The sequence below is a fragment of the Pristiophorus japonicus genome, unplaced genomic scaffold (genome assembly GCF_044704955.1).
Source record: "Pristiophorus japonicus isolate sPriJap1 unplaced genomic scaffold, sPriJap1.hap1 HAP1_SCAFFOLD_277, whole genome shotgun sequence".
NCBI classification, from domain to species: domain Eukaryota; kingdom Metazoa; phylum Chordata; class Chondrichthyes; family Pristiophoridae; genus Pristiophorus; species Pristiophorus japonicus.
In genome coordinates this window covers 763113-781093 of record NW_027252527.1, presented here as the reverse complement: position 1 = coordinate 781093, position 17981 = coordinate 763113, and the positions used below count along the sequence as shown (strand labels likewise).

The 17981-nt window shown below is 43.5% G+C and overlaps 1 protein-coding gene across 4 annotated transcripts in view; it reads right to left on the bottom strand.

The window, feature by feature from the left end:
* Window positions 1-17981, bottom strand: part of trit1 (tRNA isopentenyltransferase 1) — a 90279-nt gene that overhangs the window by 32901 nt on the left and 39397 nt on the right. For all 4 annotated transcript variants that reach the window (XM_070871699.1, XM_070871697.1, XM_070871695.1 and 1 more), the window contains one exon: window positions 12414-12523. In XM_070871699.1, coding sequence (XP_070727800.1) covers window positions 12414-12523 — 110 coding nt within the window. The remainder of the gene's footprint in view (window positions 1-12413; window positions 12524-17981) is intronic.

The following is a 17981-nucleotide window of genomic DNA, read 5'->3' as shown; positions in this document are numbered from 1 at the left end:
ACTCAACATCCAGGGGTAGTCAACATTTAGGAAGGATGGACAGAAAGGAAAAGGAGGTGGGGTGGTGTTGCTGGTTAAGAGGAAATTAATGCAATAGTAAGGAAGGACATTAGTTTGGATGATGTGGAATCAGTATGGGTGGAGCTACGGAATCCCAAAGGGCAGAATACGCTGGTGGGAGTTGTGTACAGGCCACCAAACAGTAGTCGTGAGGTTGGGGGACAGCATCAAAGAAGAAATAAGGGATGTGTGCAATAAAGGTACAGCAGTTATCATGGATGACTTTAATTTACATATAGATTGGGCTAACCTAACTGGTAGCAATGCGGTGGAGGAGGATTTCCTGGAGTGTATTAAGGATGGTTTTCTTGACCAATATGTCGAGGAACCAACTAGAGAGCTGGCCATCCTAGACTGGGATATGTGTAACGAGAAGGAACTAATTAGCAATCTTGTTATGCGAGGCCCCTTGGGGAACAGTGACCATAATATGGTAGAATTCAATATTAAGATGGAGAGTGACACAGTTAATTCAGAAACTAGGGTCCTGAACTTAAGGAAAGGTAACTTCGAGGGCATGAGACGTGAATTGGCTAGAATAGACTGGTAAATGTTACTTAAAGGGTTGACGATGGATAGGCAATGGCAAACATTTATAGATCACATGGATGAACTTGAACAGTTGTACATCCCTGTCTGGAGTAAAAATAAAACAGGGAAGGTGCCTCAACCGTGGCTAACAAGGGAAATTAAGGATAGTGTTAGATCCAAGGAAGAAGCATATAAATTGGCCAGAAACAGCAACAAACCTGAGGACTGGGAGAAATTTAGAATTCAGCAGAGGAGGACAAAGGGTTTAATTAGGAGGAGGAAAATAGAGTACGAGAGGAAGCTTGCCAGGAACATAAAAACTGACTGCAAAAGCTTCTATAGATATGTGAAGAGAAATAGATTAGCGAAGACAAACGTAGGTCCCTTGCAGTCGGTGAATTTATAATGGGGAACAAAGAAATGGCAGACCAATTGAACAAACACTATGGTTCTGTCTTCACGAAGGAAGACATAAATGACCTCCCGGATGTACTAGAGGACCGACGGTCTAGTGAGAAGGAGGAACTGAAGGAAATCCTTATTAAGCAGGAAATTGTGTTAGGGAAATTGATGGGATTGAAGGCCGATAAATCCCCGGGGCCTGATGGTCTGCATCCCAGAGTACTTAAGGAGGTGGCCCTAGAAATAGTGGATGCATTGGTGATCATTTTCCAACAGTCTATCGACTCTGAATCAGTTCCTCTGAACTGGAGGGTAGCTAATGTAACACCACTTTTTAAAAAAAAGGATAGAAAATGGGTAATTATCGACTGGTTAGTCTGACATCAGTAGTGGGGAAAATGTTGGAATCAATTATTAAGGATGAAATAGCAGCGTATTTGGAGAGCAGTGACAGGATCGGTCCAAGTCAGCATGGATTTGTTAAAGGGAAATCATGCTTGACAAATCTTCTGGAATTTTTTGAGGCTGCAACTAGTGGAGTGGACAAGGGAGAACCAGTGGATGTGGTGCATTTGGACTTTGAAAAGGTATTTGACAAGGTCCCACATAAGAGATTGGTGTGTAAAATCAAAGCACATGGTATTGGGGGTAACGTACTGGCGTGGTTAGAGAATTGATTGGCAGACAGGAAGCAGAGAGTTGGGATAAATGGGTCCTTTCACAATGGGAGGCAGTGACTAATAGAGTGCCACAGGGCTCAGTGCTGGGACCCCAGCACTTAACATTATACTTTAATCATTTGGATGAAGGAATTGAGTGTAATATCTCCAAGTTTGCAGATGACACTAAACTGGTGGCGGTGTGAGCTATGAGGGGGATACTAAGAGGCTGCAGGGTGATTTGGACAGGTTGGGTGAGTGGGCAAATGCATGGCAGATGCAGTATAATGTGAAGTTATCCACTTTGGTGGGAAAAACACGAGGGCAGAGTATTATCTGAATGGTGGCAGATTAGGAAAAGGGGAGGTGCAACGAGACCTGGGTGTCTTGGTTCATCAGTCATTCAAAGTTGACATGCAGGTACAGCAGGCGGTGAAGGAGGCAAATGGCATGTTGGCCTTCATAGCTAGGGGATTTGAGTATAGGAGCAGGGAGGTTTTATTGCAGTTGTACAGGGCCTTGGTGAGGCCTCACCTGGAATATTGTGTTCAGTTTTGGTCTCCTAATCTGAGGAAGGACGTTCTTGCTATTGAGGGAATACAGCGAATGTTCACCAGACTGATTCCAGGGATGGCTGGACTGACATATGAGGAGAGACTGGATCAACTGGGCCTTTATACACTGGAGTTTAGAAGGATGAGGGGGATCTCATAGAAACGTATAAGATTATGACGGGACTGGACAGGTTAGATGCGGGAAGAATGTTCCCGATGTTGGAGAAGTCCAGAACCAGGAGACACAGTCTTAGAATAAGGGGTAGGACATTTAGGACTGAGATGAGGAGAAACTTCTTCACTCAGAGAGTTGTTAACCTGTGGAATTCCCTGCCGCAGAGAGTTGTTGATGCCAGTTCATTGGATATATTCAAGAGGGAGTTAGATATGGCCCTTACAGCTTAAGGGATCAAGGGGTATGGAGAGAAAGCAGGAAAGGGGTACTGAGGGAATGATCAGCCATGATCTTATTGAATGGTGGTGCAGGCTCGAAGGGCCGAATGGCCTACTCCTGTACCTATTTTCCATGTTTCTATGTAATTAGTCCCACTCTCCTCTCTTTCCCCATAGCCCCAAAACCTTTTTCCTTTCAAGTATTTATCAAATTCCATTTTGAAAGTTACTTCTGAATCTGCCCTTTTAGGCCACGTGTTCCAGATCACAACTCGCTGCATTATTTGTAATTACTTTTACAAAAGTCTGTGATCTCTGGTCACCGACCCTCCTGCCCCTGAAATCAGTTTTTCCTTATTTACTTCATCAAAAACATTTCATGATTTTGAACACCTCGATCAAATCTCCTCTTAGTCTTCTCTGCTCCAAGGAGAACAACCCCAGCTTCTCCAGTCTCTCCACATAACTGAAGTCCCTCATCCCTGGTATCATTCTAGTAAATTGCCTCTACCTTCTCTCCAAGGCCTTGACATCGTCCTAAAGTGTGGTACCCAGAATTGGCCACAATACTCCAGCTGGGGCCTAACCAGTGATTCATAAAGGTTTAGCACAACACCCTTGTTTTTGCACTCTGTCTCTATTTATAAAGCCAATGATCCCATATGTTTATTAAGAAAAACAGCCTCGCTGCTTTTTAATTCTATCGCTCTAGAAATGAACCCCAGTACTTTGTCAGCTTTTTCTCAGATTGCCCTTGATACAGCACCTTTACTGGCAGCAGTTAAGGCTGGCCCACGATGTTACAGGGGCCCGGTGCTCCAGTTCTTTATACACCTGACCTGCGGTGGTGACCTCTCGCAGGTCGCGATTGACCTTTACTGGCAGCAGTCAAGGTTGGCGCAACACATTGTGGACGTTTTAGCACCAAGTGATGGCAGAGTGTGGGACCCCAAATATCAATGGAAATGTGGCCTTTGAGTGAAGTTTATTTATCTCCCTATCTTACTGTAAGAGGAAAATTTGGCATTAGGGGTACTAGCGGGACAAGGGTTAAAGTGCTGGTTCCTGCACTGGCCCATAAGGAGGTAAAGATCTTTCTTCTCACGCCTTGTACATTCCAGCACCAAGGCTCCAGTAGGTACTGTTATGGGTTGGGATACCAGATAGTATTCCAACATGGAATGTCAATAGGAGAGAACCTAAACAGACCGCTGATAAGGACGTGAGAAGAGACCCGAGATAGACTTCATGGCACCAAAGGAAATGTATAACAAATTCCACCCTCGAGATACCATTCTGGGAACAGTCTAAGATGGTCACGAGATCATGGCCTGTCAGTCAGAGCTCATGACCTGTCAATCCGGAGTAGTACTGATAAGGTAGTCCAATTAGAGAAGTAGCACTGATAAGGTAGTCCAATTAGAAATCTAGGGAGGTCTCGTCCGGGAACAGAGGGGTTTTTGAAATGTATAAAAGTTGTATGACTGTGCTGTTCGGAGAGCATCTCCACTCACAGGCGGCTGTGATGAGGGATGTTCCCGGAGGTTCGTAATAAAGATCGTTATACTTTGCCATCCGTCTATGTCTGCTAACTTCGAGAATTGCTACGTGGGCTGGGGCGAGCGTCGACCCTCTATATCAGTGGGCCCGCGCGTGGGAAAAGAAGCCTTCCCAATTTTCCGCTTACATTTGGCGCTGCGAGCAGGGTACGGACTTCCCGAACGGAACAATGACCCAGCTGTTGGGGTGAGTATGTTTTAATTTACCACCTTCAAGTTAGAGCTGTGGCATTGCAAACCGCAAGGGAAGAACATCCGTACAAAAGAACCATGTAGTGAGTCCCGGAGGGATGGAGACGGAGGACAAGGACGATCTAGGGGTGAAAGGGGGTCAAAAGGTGCATCCTAAAACGCGCAGGTGGAGGTAGCATGGCAGTGCGAGGGTACAACGCAAGGGAAGATATAGGGGAAGGTCTATTGACCCAAAGCGGTACGAGCGCACGGTGCAGGGACGAGAGAGTGAGGACATGGAGACAACGTCCCTGCAGTGACGGGATATATTGACCCAAAGCGTGGCAGTACGAGTGTACGGCGCCAAGGGAAGACAGAGATATAAATAACGTCCTGCATACCTAACACGAATTTAAGGGAGTACCCAAGACCCTCATAGCCCGAAGAAGATGGGTAACACGGCTATTAAAAAGGCGAATAAAACCAATTGTAACTACGTAATGAATAAAAAAGCTGATAGTGACTATCTTAAGTGACATATGGATCCAAAAATAGAGCCGGCCAAACAATTAATAAGCTTTGTTGAATGAAGAGAGACTTTTGTGAATGTCTGTCGTTAAGTGAGAGTCCTTGTGTGATTTTTTGACTGCGGAATGAATTTTTCATGTTTCTGAAAGCCTGTTTGGAAAAATAGTGCAGCTCCACCCACTTTTCCAAACAGAGTGAAAGTTTTTTTTAACCCTTTGTAGCGTTGTCCTGTATGTGGGAAGTTTTAAGACATTTTAAGTTCGAAACGCAGGTGTGGATTTATTCGGATGATAAGTTACGGAGCTAGGAAATGCACAAAGGATCGGTTTGTTGAGCAAAAGATAAAAAATACATGGTCCCGGTGGTTAAAAAAAATAATTTATTTGACACGCTCACTTACTTGTCGAAAGAAAAAAGAAGAAATAAAACTAAAAGGTTTGGAAACAAGGAAATGCTCAAAGGATAGGTTCGTTGAGCAAGAGATAAAAAATGCATGGTCCCGGTGGTTTAAAAAAAAAGAATTTATTTGACACGCTCACTTACTTGTCGAAAGAAAACACGTAATCATTGATTACATTGGGTTGAAATTTAGTCTAGGAATAGGATAAAGAATGCCTTTTACAAAAAAGGCCTGTGAGGATCTCTCGTGGCTGCGGGCTGGGGAAGTACACTCCCATTTTCCTTTGTGTAAAACTTTTACGCAAAAGCTTCTAGCTCAATTTAAAAAAAGAGTTTCAAATAAAGATTGAAATTACAAAATTTGAATTCGGATTTTGAGATATTAAGAGAAGGCACAGCAAAATACTGAGATGGATTCAAAGTAAAAAAAATAATTAATTATTAAATTAATCTCAAAGAAAAAAGGAGAAATAAAACTAAACGGTTTGGAAACAATCTAGAAATACCTTCACGGATCAGGTCAAACTCCTGGGCGAGTGGCAAGCTGTGAAGGTGTAAAAGGGACTTTTGAAAATGTTAAAACAGCAGTTTAGAAAAAGGGACATTCTAACGACCTTGAAACTGGAACATTTGAGATAACGAAAAGCAGCTCTCAAAGCCTACGTGCTAGACTCCTTTCTAGTTATGGAGCAAAGAAAAAAGATAAAGACGCAACTTTGAAAGAAAACAAATTGAACGATTTGAAAGAAAAAGTTTCTTCGATTGTCTGATGATTTTAAATTAACAAATTTACGGAGTCACGTAAAATACAAAACCTAATTTGAAGAAAAGTGATCTGAAAAAAAGGTAGTAACGCACTAATTAGGTGCTGGAAAAAAAAAAGGGTGTTTGCGATGGAAAAAGACATAACTTACTAAATACTAGTTGATATCGGCTGTGAAAAAGATATTGGTTTAATTGGGGGAAAAAAAAGAATTTGAAGAGGTAAAAGACACTCTCCATTGATAATGATTTTAAATTACGAGAAAGTTTCACTGCAGTTTGAAAGATTTCCAAAATGGACGTTGTTTATCAAGAAAAGTCCCCAACAGTCTAAACAAGCAGGAGGGTTTTGAAAATAACGAGGAGAAACGATCTAAGCTCAGAAAGAAAAAACTGGTACTTAGAGAATCTTACTGAATTTTTAAATTCTTATAGAAAATGGAACTGGCACGGATGTTTAGATTTTGTGCTGAGAGAGAAATAAAACACAAGATTTGCCCAGTGAACGGGACCGTAAAATAAAACGAAATGTTGGAATGTATACAGCGTGTGTGAAAATTGGATTTCAGTAAACAAAATAGCTATTAAATCAATTAAAAAAAAAAATCTTTGGCAAGTACTTGAATTAGAAGTTAAGAAAAAATTGGAGTTTAATCTAAAATGCCGTCTTTCCTGATGAGAAGACTTTTATTATGATGGCTTTACTAATTATTTCTGCTGTTTTAACGGATTCCTAATTTCTAAGCAAGTTTTGAAGGCACAAAGACTTAAAGAATTTTTTGGATGATTACCCGAAGTCACGTAATGATATCAGGCTTTCTTACAAACCTGTAAAGGAGTTAACCCTTTCCATTGACAGCTGTTTTATACTGGACATTATTAATTTGGATTTCTAAATAGAATAAAAAAGACTCACCTGACAGACAGAGGAAATGGTGCGATAGTCAGAATAAAAATAAAACAGAACTAGCCTATGTAATAATACTCGCCTGATACAAATAAAAGATACTCAAACAAAACAAATTCAAGAGTTAAAAGTGAAGATAAATAAGCTGGAAGAGATTTTTTTTTAAATGGGACCAGACGTGCGCAGCCATAGCACCATCACCTATGGCAATAGAGCCAATGTACCCCACAAACCCAACCTAACCCTTACCTCCGATTTCACAGAGCGACCGTGACATGCTTGGATAAAAGATGAGTAGACCAGAACCTAACGCCTGGTGACGACCAGGATCTGTTTAAAATTTGCAGATAAAACACTCACCGAGATGGGACTGCAGCGGCTACTTCGACTCTGGAGACTCAGGATACTGGGAACCTCAAGGCCCACGCAAGCACTGGATAATACAGATGGACTACGAGAGATACAGCACACGCAGGAAAGACACAACTACATGAACTAGCTTTGTTTAATTTAACTGCCGAAATATGCATCCCAGCAGCCAGGAACTGGAGCAAGGACAGAACTTATTTTAACGCATGGCTATGTATAGCGTATTAAGTAAGGTTGTAATGCAGCAGGCTGCCGATGCCATGGGCGCCAGTAGATTCCGTGCACAGGAGCTAGTTCATAGGACCTAAAGGGGAAGGGCGCAGAAATCCAACTGGATGGAATTTCAGTTCTAGAAGCTCATGCCTGGGCGGACCAAGCTGCAAACAAGCAGCCAAATCCCCCCCGCAAAAAACAGAAGGGTGGGAACAGAACGGAGCAAAAAGGGGGGCTAGTAATAAAAGAATCTAAAGAAAGGATATAATTGGGGTGCGTCAGCGACTAGTTAACCTAAATCTAATGTATATCATTCTTCCTAGCTTCTGCGGGAATGAAACTATAAGTCTATACCAGAACCTGGCACAACGGATCCTTGAAGGCCCAGAATCCACTACCCTGAGATTTAATGTCAGAAAGGGAACAGGACAAGGTTGAACAAAAAGAGGAATACTGGAAACACTAGGCACGGGTTATGTGGCAGGGGTTACGACGATGAATTCCATAGACCTGTATGCAATACGACCGGGTTAACAACTTAACGTAAATCTTAAGGGGTTTACTGGGGAGGGACATGGATAACCAAGCCCTACAAGCACGGTTGGGAGATGGTGCGGAAGGGGAACTGTTACAGGTGGCCCATACATTACAGAAACATGCCAAGACAATAAATTTGATCCACGCAATGGGGAACGACATAAGTAAATGATTACAAGCTGAGATAGTTTGCTCCGGGTATGGGGCCTGGATTAAGTGAAGTACAACATAACTTGGAGCAACTCCAGAATGGGGACATACCAGACTGGATTCCGAACAGCATACTTAACAATTGGACTCTCGATAAATTGAGTAACACATGTGAGGTACGAAGGAATAGTCACGCATGGGTGCCGAAATTCAGATGTATTACTGGGCGGGTGAATATGATTGGATTTGTGTTGTCCATACCACAGTATGATGTAACAAAGGGAGACCCCTTATACCAGATCGATAATATCGGTGAAGTAAGAAACCAAACTCGGTTGCGTTACCTGCCAGATGGGTGATTAAAATTAAATTAGTACGAAAGGCATTGACATAACTGATTGCTATAAAAATAATCAAGTGGTTTTATGTCGAGGTACGCCACGAATGACGAATGATGATTGCAGATTCCACCAAACAAACGGATGCATGCTGAGTATCACTCCTCTCGAACATGATTCCGAAACAATCGCTGCTCCACAAGGGAATGGAGATTGGTGAGTGAGCACAGGAGCAGCCAACCCGACGATTAAGACCAGGGGAGGAGTCACCCCCTGTGTCATCACCAACCCTAACTTCTGTTTCAGGTCCATGGGAAAAATAGACATAAATGGATACCAGATACATCCCAAGACAACGGAAATCATCCACGGAACGGTCACAGATACCCTCCGAGAAGGGTACGAATAGGCGGTATGGGAACCGCAAGGCACCGGAATTAAATGAGGAACAATTACATTTGGTGCAAAGAATCCAGAATCAAAGACGACAGTATATCCAGCTGATGGAAGAAGTAAACAACCTACAGAGAGACACTAACGCGATGCTGGCTGATCAGCTCTGGTACTCAAAGCTGTGGGACATTGGACTTAATATTCAGATCCACCCATGGATAAGAATAACATCACATGTACTTGTAGTAATACAGGGCCTGGTTCTGATGGTCATGATTGGATTAACATGTGCATGAATTAAACAGGCCAAACGATATGTCAGGGCACGCACTATGATTAAGGCCATAAGGGATGAAAATTTAAGCAGTCCTACAGGAAGGACTTACCTTTTTTAACTCTGCAGGAAAAGTCTCAGAAGGTCCCGAAGCTTGGGAGATGGCCACCCAGGTGAACTGATCTATTTGGAACTTGCCTACAGGGAGATAGTTATCGGAAAATATGGCCAGCTTGGCGTATAGTCAAGGGCCAAAAGAGGGGATATGTAAGAGGAAAATTTGGCATTAGGGGTACCAGCGGGACAAGGGTTAAAGTGCTAGTTCCTGCACTGGCCCATAAGGAGGTAAAGACCTTTCTTCTCACGCCTTGTACATTCCAGCACCAAGGCTCCAGAAGGTACTGTTATGGGTTGGGATAGTATTCGAACATGGAATATCAATAGGAGAGAACCTAAACAGATCGCTGATAAGGACGTGAGAAGAGACCAGAGATAGACTTTATGGCACCAAAGGAAATGTATAACAAATTCCACCCTAGAGATACCATTCTGGGAACAGTCTAAGATGGTCACGAGGTCATGGCCTGTCAGTCAGAGCTCATGACCTGTCAATCCGGAGTAGTACTGATAAGGTAGTCCAATTAGAGAAGTAGCACTGACAAGGTAGTCCAATTAGAAATCTAGGGAGGTCTCGTCTGGGAACAGAGGGGTTTTTGAAATGTATAAAAGTTGTATGACTGTGCTGTTCGGAGAGCATCTCCACTCACAGGCGGCTGTGATGAGGGATGTTCCCGGACGTTTGTAATAAAGATCGTTATACTTTGCCATCTGTCTCTGTCTGCTAACTTCGAGAATTGCTACGTGGGCTGGGGTGAGCGTCGACCCTCTATATCAGTGGGCCCGCTCGTGGGAAAAGAAGCCTTCCCAATTTTCCCCTTACACCTACCCTTCTTTCTCTGTGATCCAGGGGCTTGAGGTTGATTAATTTCTACCACGATATGTTTTGCTGAGGGCTACAGACAGCAGAGCAGGTGAGGGAGGTGCATGCTCATCAAATTGGAAAGAAACAAAGACTTGTATTTCTACAACACCTTCTACTACCTCCGGATGCCCCAAAGAGCTTTACGGCCAACAAAGCACTGTTTGAAGTGTAGTCACTGTTGTAATGTAGGAAACGCAGCAGCCAATTCGGGCACAGTAAGCTCCCACATACAGCACTACGATAATGACCAGATCATGTGTTTATGATGGTGATTGAGGGATAAATATTGGTGAGAACATAGAGGACAACTTCCCTGCTCTTCTTTGAATAGTGCCTTGGGATCTATATGTCCATGTGAGAGATCAGACAGGGCCTCGGTTTGATGTCTCATCGGATAGACGGCTCCTCTGACAGTGCAGGGTATTCACTAAGGACACAAACAACCTTCCGGATATAAAAGGGGTCAGAGGATCTAGCAAGAAGGAGGAACTGAGGGAAATCCTTATTAGTCAGGAAATTGTGTTGAGGAAATTGATGGGATTTAAGGCCGATAAATCCCCAGGGCCTGATCGTCTGCATCCCAGAGTACTTAAGGAGGTGGCCTTGAAAATAGCGGATGCATTGACAGTCATTTTCCAACATTCCATAGACTCTGGATCAGTTCCGATGGAGTGGAGGGTAGCCAATGTAACCTCACTTTTTAAAAAAGGAGGGAGAGAGAAAACAGGGAATTATACACCGGTCAGCCTGACATCGGTAGTGGGTAAAATGATGGAAACAATTATTAAGGATGTCATAAGCAGTGCATTTGGAAAGAGGTGACAAGATAGGTCCAAGTCAGCTTGGATTTGTGAAAGGGAAATCATGCTTGACAAATCTTCTGGAATTTTTTGAGGATGTTTCCAGTAGAGTGGACAAGGGAGAACCAGTTGATGTGGTGCATTTGGACTTTCAGAAGGCTTTCGACAAGATCCCACACAAGAGATTAATGTGCAAAGTTAAAGCACATGGGATTGGGGGTAGTATGCTGACGTGGATTGAGAACTGGTTGTCAGACAGGAAGCAAAGAGTAGGAGTAAAATGGGTACTTTTCAGAATGGCAGGCAGTGACTAGTGGGGTACTGCAAGGTTCTGTGCTGGGGCCCCAGCTGTTTACATTGTACATTAATGATTTAGATGAGGGGTTTAAATGTAATATCTCCAAATTTGCGAATGATATTATGTTGGGTGGCAGTGTGAGTTGCGAGGAGGATGCTCTGAGGCGGCAGAGTGACTTGGATAGGTTAGGTGAGTGGGCAAATGCATGACGGTATAATGTGGATAAATGTGAGGTTATCCACTTTGGTGGTAAAAACAAAGAGACAGACTATTATCTGAATGGTGACAGATTAGGAAAAGGGGAGGTGTCATGGTACATCAGTCATTGAAGGTTGGCATGCAGGTACAGCAGGCGGTTAAGAAAGCAAATGGCATGTTGGCCTTCATAGCGAGGGGATTTGAGTACAGGGGCAGGGAGGTGTTACTACAGTTGTACAGGGCCTTGGTGAGGCCACACCTGGAGTATTGTGTACAGTGTTGGTCTCCTAACTTGAGGAAGAACATTCTTGCTATTGAGGGAGTGCAGCGAAGGTTCACCAGACTGATTCCCGGGATGGCGGGACTGACCTATCAAGAAAGACTGGATCAACTGGACTTGTATTCACTGGAGTTCAAAAGAATGAGAGGGGACCTCATAGAAACGTTTAAAATTCTGACGGGTTTAGACAGGTTAGATGCAGGAAGAATGTTCCCAATGTTGGGGAAGTCCAGAACCAGGGGTCACAGTCTAAGGATAAGGGGTAAGCCATTTAGGACCAAGATGAGGAGAAACTTCTTCACCCAGAGAGTGGTGAACCTGTGGAATTCTCCACCACAGAAAGTTGTTGAGGCCAATTCACTAAATATATTCAAAAAGGAGTTAGATGTAGTCCTTACTACTAGGAGAATCAAGGGGTATGGCGAGAAAGCAGGAATGGGGTACTGAAGTTGCATGTTCAGCCATGAACTCATTGAATGGCAGTGCAGGCTAGAAGCGTTGAATGCCTACTCTTGCACTTATTTTCTATGATTCTATGTTTACTCAGCACTGCACTTGGTGTGTCAGCCTAGATTTTTTTATTAAGGAAGGATCTGCTAATTGGACCAGAGTGCTTCACATTTTGCTCACTAAGCAATGCCTCATGTGTTCTGTACCTTTAAGAAGCTCTCGAGGATCTGCATCGCAGGTTGCAACACGGCCTCCTCCCATTGGCTGACATCCGTCACATCGAGACCATACACTGGTGGAATATTAGCACCCGGCCCTTTGAAGTAAAATCATACACAAGGTGGTCAAAGAATGTCTCGTTATTTTACAGCATGGTTAGTGTGTGTCTGTTCCTGACCTTCTGTAGTTTTAAGGGAGCCAATTGCGCTTTTGTTTAACTGCTCTTCCTGTGTCACTGACACACTTAATTGTTAATATCGCGGTTATAAAACAGCACATCCTGTCTGTGAACCATGAACTGTGCTGTGGGAGATCTGCTGGTTACGTATTCATTGCCTAAACACTACGTAACCTTTGTGGCAACAATGGAACGCTGTTGCCAGATTACATGCCGCAGTGCCATGGTGAGGATTCGGGATCACCAGATCCGAGTGCACCTGTTGCCCCATTAACAGCGCTCGCCAAGCTCTGCACAGCTTCAACAAGAACTCAGTTTCAGAAACACTCAGGAACATATTTCATTCCAAGATTTTTCAGAACTCGGTTGATAATCAAGGACATTAAACTCTGGGTGCATAGCACAGGGGTGAGTGCAAGTGGGAGTGTGTGGGGTAGTGTGTGATATATTACGTTAATAGCTTGACATAGCTAAGGCACATTCTGAGTTAGTATGGGGAACTAGAGTGACTGTAGAGACACACTAACTGAATCCTGCTGAATATACACAACAGGCTGCATGAGAAAGAATTAATATAAAAACAGAAGTAAAATCAACAGGCATGAATGTAACCAATAGCAGTACTGACTAAAACTACCATTAAGTAGAATGCTTAGCTTCGATGGAACTTATATCACATGACTATGATGGAGTAAGGGTCAATGTATGCCTTGACTGGATGGGAAAGTGCAGAAATGTGCTCAGCAGAGGAATGCAAGGGAAACATGATAGAGACTTGGAGGTAAAGCAAGTGGACAGTCTTAAAACAAAGGGAAAGCACATGCAGCTTGAGTCCCACATGTCCTGAGATGAGGAGGAATTTCTTCTCAGAGGGTTGTAAATCTGTGAAATTCTCTGCCCCAGAGAACTGTGGAGGCTGGGCCATTGAATATATTTAAGGCGGAGATAGACAAATTTTTGAACGATAGGGAGTAAAGTGTTATGGGATGCGGGCAGGGAAGTGGAGTGGAGTCCATGATCAGATCAGCCATGATATTGAATGACGGAGCAGGCTCGAGAGGTCAAATGGCCTAATCCTGCTCCTATTTATGTTCTTATGTCTTGTGACCAAAGTAGGTGGCGTACAGGTAGAAATGCACCCTTGATGAGACTCAAGATTGCGACTGTGTCAGCTGGTATGTCCCCGATAGGTATTTAACCTGTGAGGATACAGACGGATTGCTTGCATATACCACTCAGTGTGTTAACTTTAACAAACATTTTTCAGATATATCACTGACAGGGGTTTTCAAATCTTCGAATGAAATAAAGGATAAGAATAAGGAGCTGGTGAACCAGGCTATAAAATCCAGAGAGTGTAATATCGGCTAACTGGAGCCTAGGAACAGGAGTAGGCCATTTAGCTTGTTCCAACATTCAATGAGATCATGGCTGATCAGCGACCTAACTCCATCTCTTAATACCTTCGGTTAACAAAAAGCTATCAATCTCAGAATTAAAATTAATTAATCTAGCATCAATTGCCGTTTGCGGAAGAGAGCTCCAAACTTCTCCACTCAATAGAGCAAGAATGGTACCAGATCTCTTTAAATGGCGGTGATCAGTAGCAGTGTTTGGGGAGTTGGTACACAGCGAGCACTGATACACCTCAAACCACAGCATAAACTATTTCTTGCAAGTTCCTCGCTTTCTGTAATGCATGAAATTAGGGAATGAGAAGTGCAGTTGTTAGTTTTTACACAAGATACTCTCCCTTGAATTCAGTGTCACAGGCCTGTCCTGCAAGTACATGGCCACTAACCACAGTGTTTCTTTACTCCCAATATCCAAGTGCACGCAGTATTCCAGATGTGGTCTCACCAGTACACTGTATAGCTGTAGCAAGACTTTCCTGCTTTTATCCAGGAGTCAAGCAGAGAACCCGCATCACTGTACTCCAGCTTCCTGAAAGACTTGTGTCCCGCCTCTATTATCATCTCAACTTCCTACGACAGAGCAATATCAGACTGGGACTCAGACTACTGTCCAGCACATTTACAGAGTTACACAGTATTTACAGCACACAAACAGGCCATTCAGCCCAACAGGTCCAAGCCAGGGTTTATGCTCCACAAGAGTCTCCTCCCACCCACCAACATATCCCACTATCCTTTCTCCCTCATGTGCTTATCTATCTTCCCCTTAAATGCATCAATACTATTTACCTCAGCCACTCCGTGGTAGTGAGCTCCACGTTCTAACCACTCTCTGGATAAAGAAGTGTCTTATATTTCGGCCCATAGATCTGGTCTCATCCGCATCTGGAAACATCTCTACATCTACTCTATCAAACCCTGCATAATCTTAAAGACCCATCAGGTCACCCTTCAGTCTTCTCTTTTCTAGAGTGAAGAGCCGCGGACTGTTCAATCTTTCCTCGTGGTGCAAAAAAGATTTACTTTCTCCAGTGACTCTATATCCTTTTTATAATATGGATGCCATAAATGTTCACAGTGCTCCAAGTGTGGTCAAACCAAGTGGCAGGTTGGGGCCATAAAAGGAGTAGCGAGGCGACATACCACTGCAAGGTATAGCGTGAGCAGGAGGGAGACGACAGCGAAGAGGGTGACTGGATTGAATGTCATCAAAGTCCAAGTTGGTGATTGGAGCGTGGGCAGGTACAGCAGGAGCGACGAGGTCAGGACAAAGTGGCGGCGAGTGAGCGTGGAGCGACGTGATTGGGGCTCAGAATAGACGAGGGCCCGGGGCCAGCCCACACTGCGATGTGTGCGCGCACTAGGTCCATGCAGCAGAACTGGCCTCCAGTCGTGTTGGTTAATCCTTGTCACTGTACCAAGTCCTAGCTCTGTCAAGCCCGTGTGGTGGCTGGTGTGCAACGGTCACCCGTTAAAAAAATCCACGCACAGGCATCAGGTCCTTCATTGAAACACCTGTAAACACATCGCTTTTTGGCATAGAAGCAAGTCATCCTCGATACGAGGGACTGCCTATGATGATACAAGTTCAACATAACTTCTTTCCAACTCTATCCCTCTAGAAATGAACCCTAGTGCTTTGTTTGCTTTTAAAAGGCCTTATTAACCTGCATCACCTTTTGGTGATGTGTGTATCTGTACCCCCAGATCCCTCTATCCCATTTTCCAAGGCCTCTTAATCCTCCCACACTTATCTGCACTGAATTTCATTGGTCAATGACATGCCCATTCTGCAAGTTTATTCATGTCTTCCTAGATTTTGTTTCAGTCCTCCTTTTTAAATATACCTCCCAGTTTGGTGTCATCTGAAAATTTTGAAATTCCACTTGCGATTCCAGAGTCCAAATGGTTTGTGCAAATAGTGAACAGTAGTGGTCCCAGCACTGACCACTGTAGAATACCACTTACCAGTCTCAGCAACTACCTTTAACCCCTACTGTTTACGGTTTAGTAGCAGCTAGCTATCCATTCTGCTACTTATCCTCTGACTCCACATGGTCTGACCTTAGTCATGAATCTACTATGCGGTACCTTATTGAAGATTTCCTTTTCTACACTTTCGGTTACTTCGTTAAAGAATTAAATAAGGTTGGCCTTCCCTTTGGAAATCCACATTGACTATTCATTATTATATTTTCAGTTTATAGATGTTTTTCTATTATATCCTTTGGCTGCGGAGTCTAGAACCAGGGGTCATAGTCTCAGAATAAGGGGTCGGCCAATTAGGACTGAGATGAGGAGAAATTTCTTTACTCAGAGGGTGGTGAATCTTCAGAATTCTCTATCCTAGAGGGCTGTGGAGGCTTAGTCTTTGAGTATATTCAAGACAGAGATCAATACATTTTTGAACAGTAAGGGAATCAAGGGATATGGGGACAGTGCAGGAAAGTGGAGTTGAGGTTGAAGATCAGTCATGATCTCATTGAATGGCGGAGCAGGCTCGAGGGGCCGAATGGCCGACTCCTGCTCCTAATTCTTGTTAAGAATTCCATTATCTTTCCTACTGCACACATTAAGCTAAATATGCTCTATAGTTCCCTAGACTTGTTCTATCTGTTTTCAAATATAGGAATCACAATAGCTGTCTGGCTGTCCCCTGGCACTGTTCCAATTTCTAATGTTTTTTTTAAACATACATGCAGCGTGGAGAGGCATATAAAAGGCCCCACAGTTCGAAAGGCAGGAGTTCGTGGAGCGGGAGTCCGGGGCAGCATCAGAGAGGCCGACAGATAACTGTTAACGGATACGATGTAATTGGCATCATGGAGACATGGCTCCAGGGTGACCAAGGCTGGGAACTCAACATTCAGGGGTATTCAACATTCAGGAAGGATAGACAGCAAGGAAAAGGAGGTGGGGTAGCGTTGCTGGTTAGAGAGGAAATTAACGCAATAGTAAGGAAGTACATTAGCTTGGATGATGTGGAATCGGTATGGGTAGAGCAACAGAATACCAAAGGGCAGAAAACGCTAGTGGGAGTTGTGTACAGACCACCAAATAGTAACAGTGAGGTTGGGGACAGCATCAAACAAGAAATTTGGGATGCGTGCAATAAAGGTGCAGCAGTTATCATGGGTGACTTTAATCTACATATAGATTAGGCTAACCAAATTGGTAGCAATACGGTGGAGGAGGATTTTCTGGAGTCTATTAAGGATGGTTTTCTTGACAATATGTCGAGGAACCAACTAGAGGGCTGGCCATCCTAGACTGGAAGATGTGTAATGTGAAAGGACTAATTAGCAATCTTGTTGTGCGAGGCCCCTTGGGGAAGAGTGACCATAATATGGTAGAAGTCTTTATTAAGATGGAGAGTGACACAGTTAATTCAGGATCCTGAACTTAAGGAAAGGTCATTTCAATGGTATGAGACATGAATTGGCTAGAATGGACTGGCAAATGATACTTAAAGAGTCGATGGTAGATAGGCAATGGCAAACATTTATAGATCACATGGATGAACTTCAACAATGGTACATCCCTGTCTGGAGTAAAAATAAAACGGGGGGAAGGTGGCTCAACCGTGGCTAACAAGGGAAATTAGGGAAAGTGTTAAATCCAAGGAAGAGGCATATAAATTGGCCAGAAAAAGCAGCAAACCTGAGGACTGGGAGAAATTTAGAATTCCGCACAGGAGGACAAAGAGTTTCATTAGGAGGGGGAAAATAGAATATGAGAGTAAGCTTGCTGGGAACATAAAAACTGACTGCAAAAGGTTCTACAGATGTGTGAAGAGAAAAAGATTAGTGAAGACAAACAAAAGTCCCTTGCAGTAGAATCAGGTGAATTTATAATGAGGAACAAGGAAATGGCAGACCAATTGAACAAATACTTTGGTTCTGTCTTCACGAAGGAAGACACAAATAACCTTCCAGAAGTACTAGGGGACTGAGGGTCTAGTG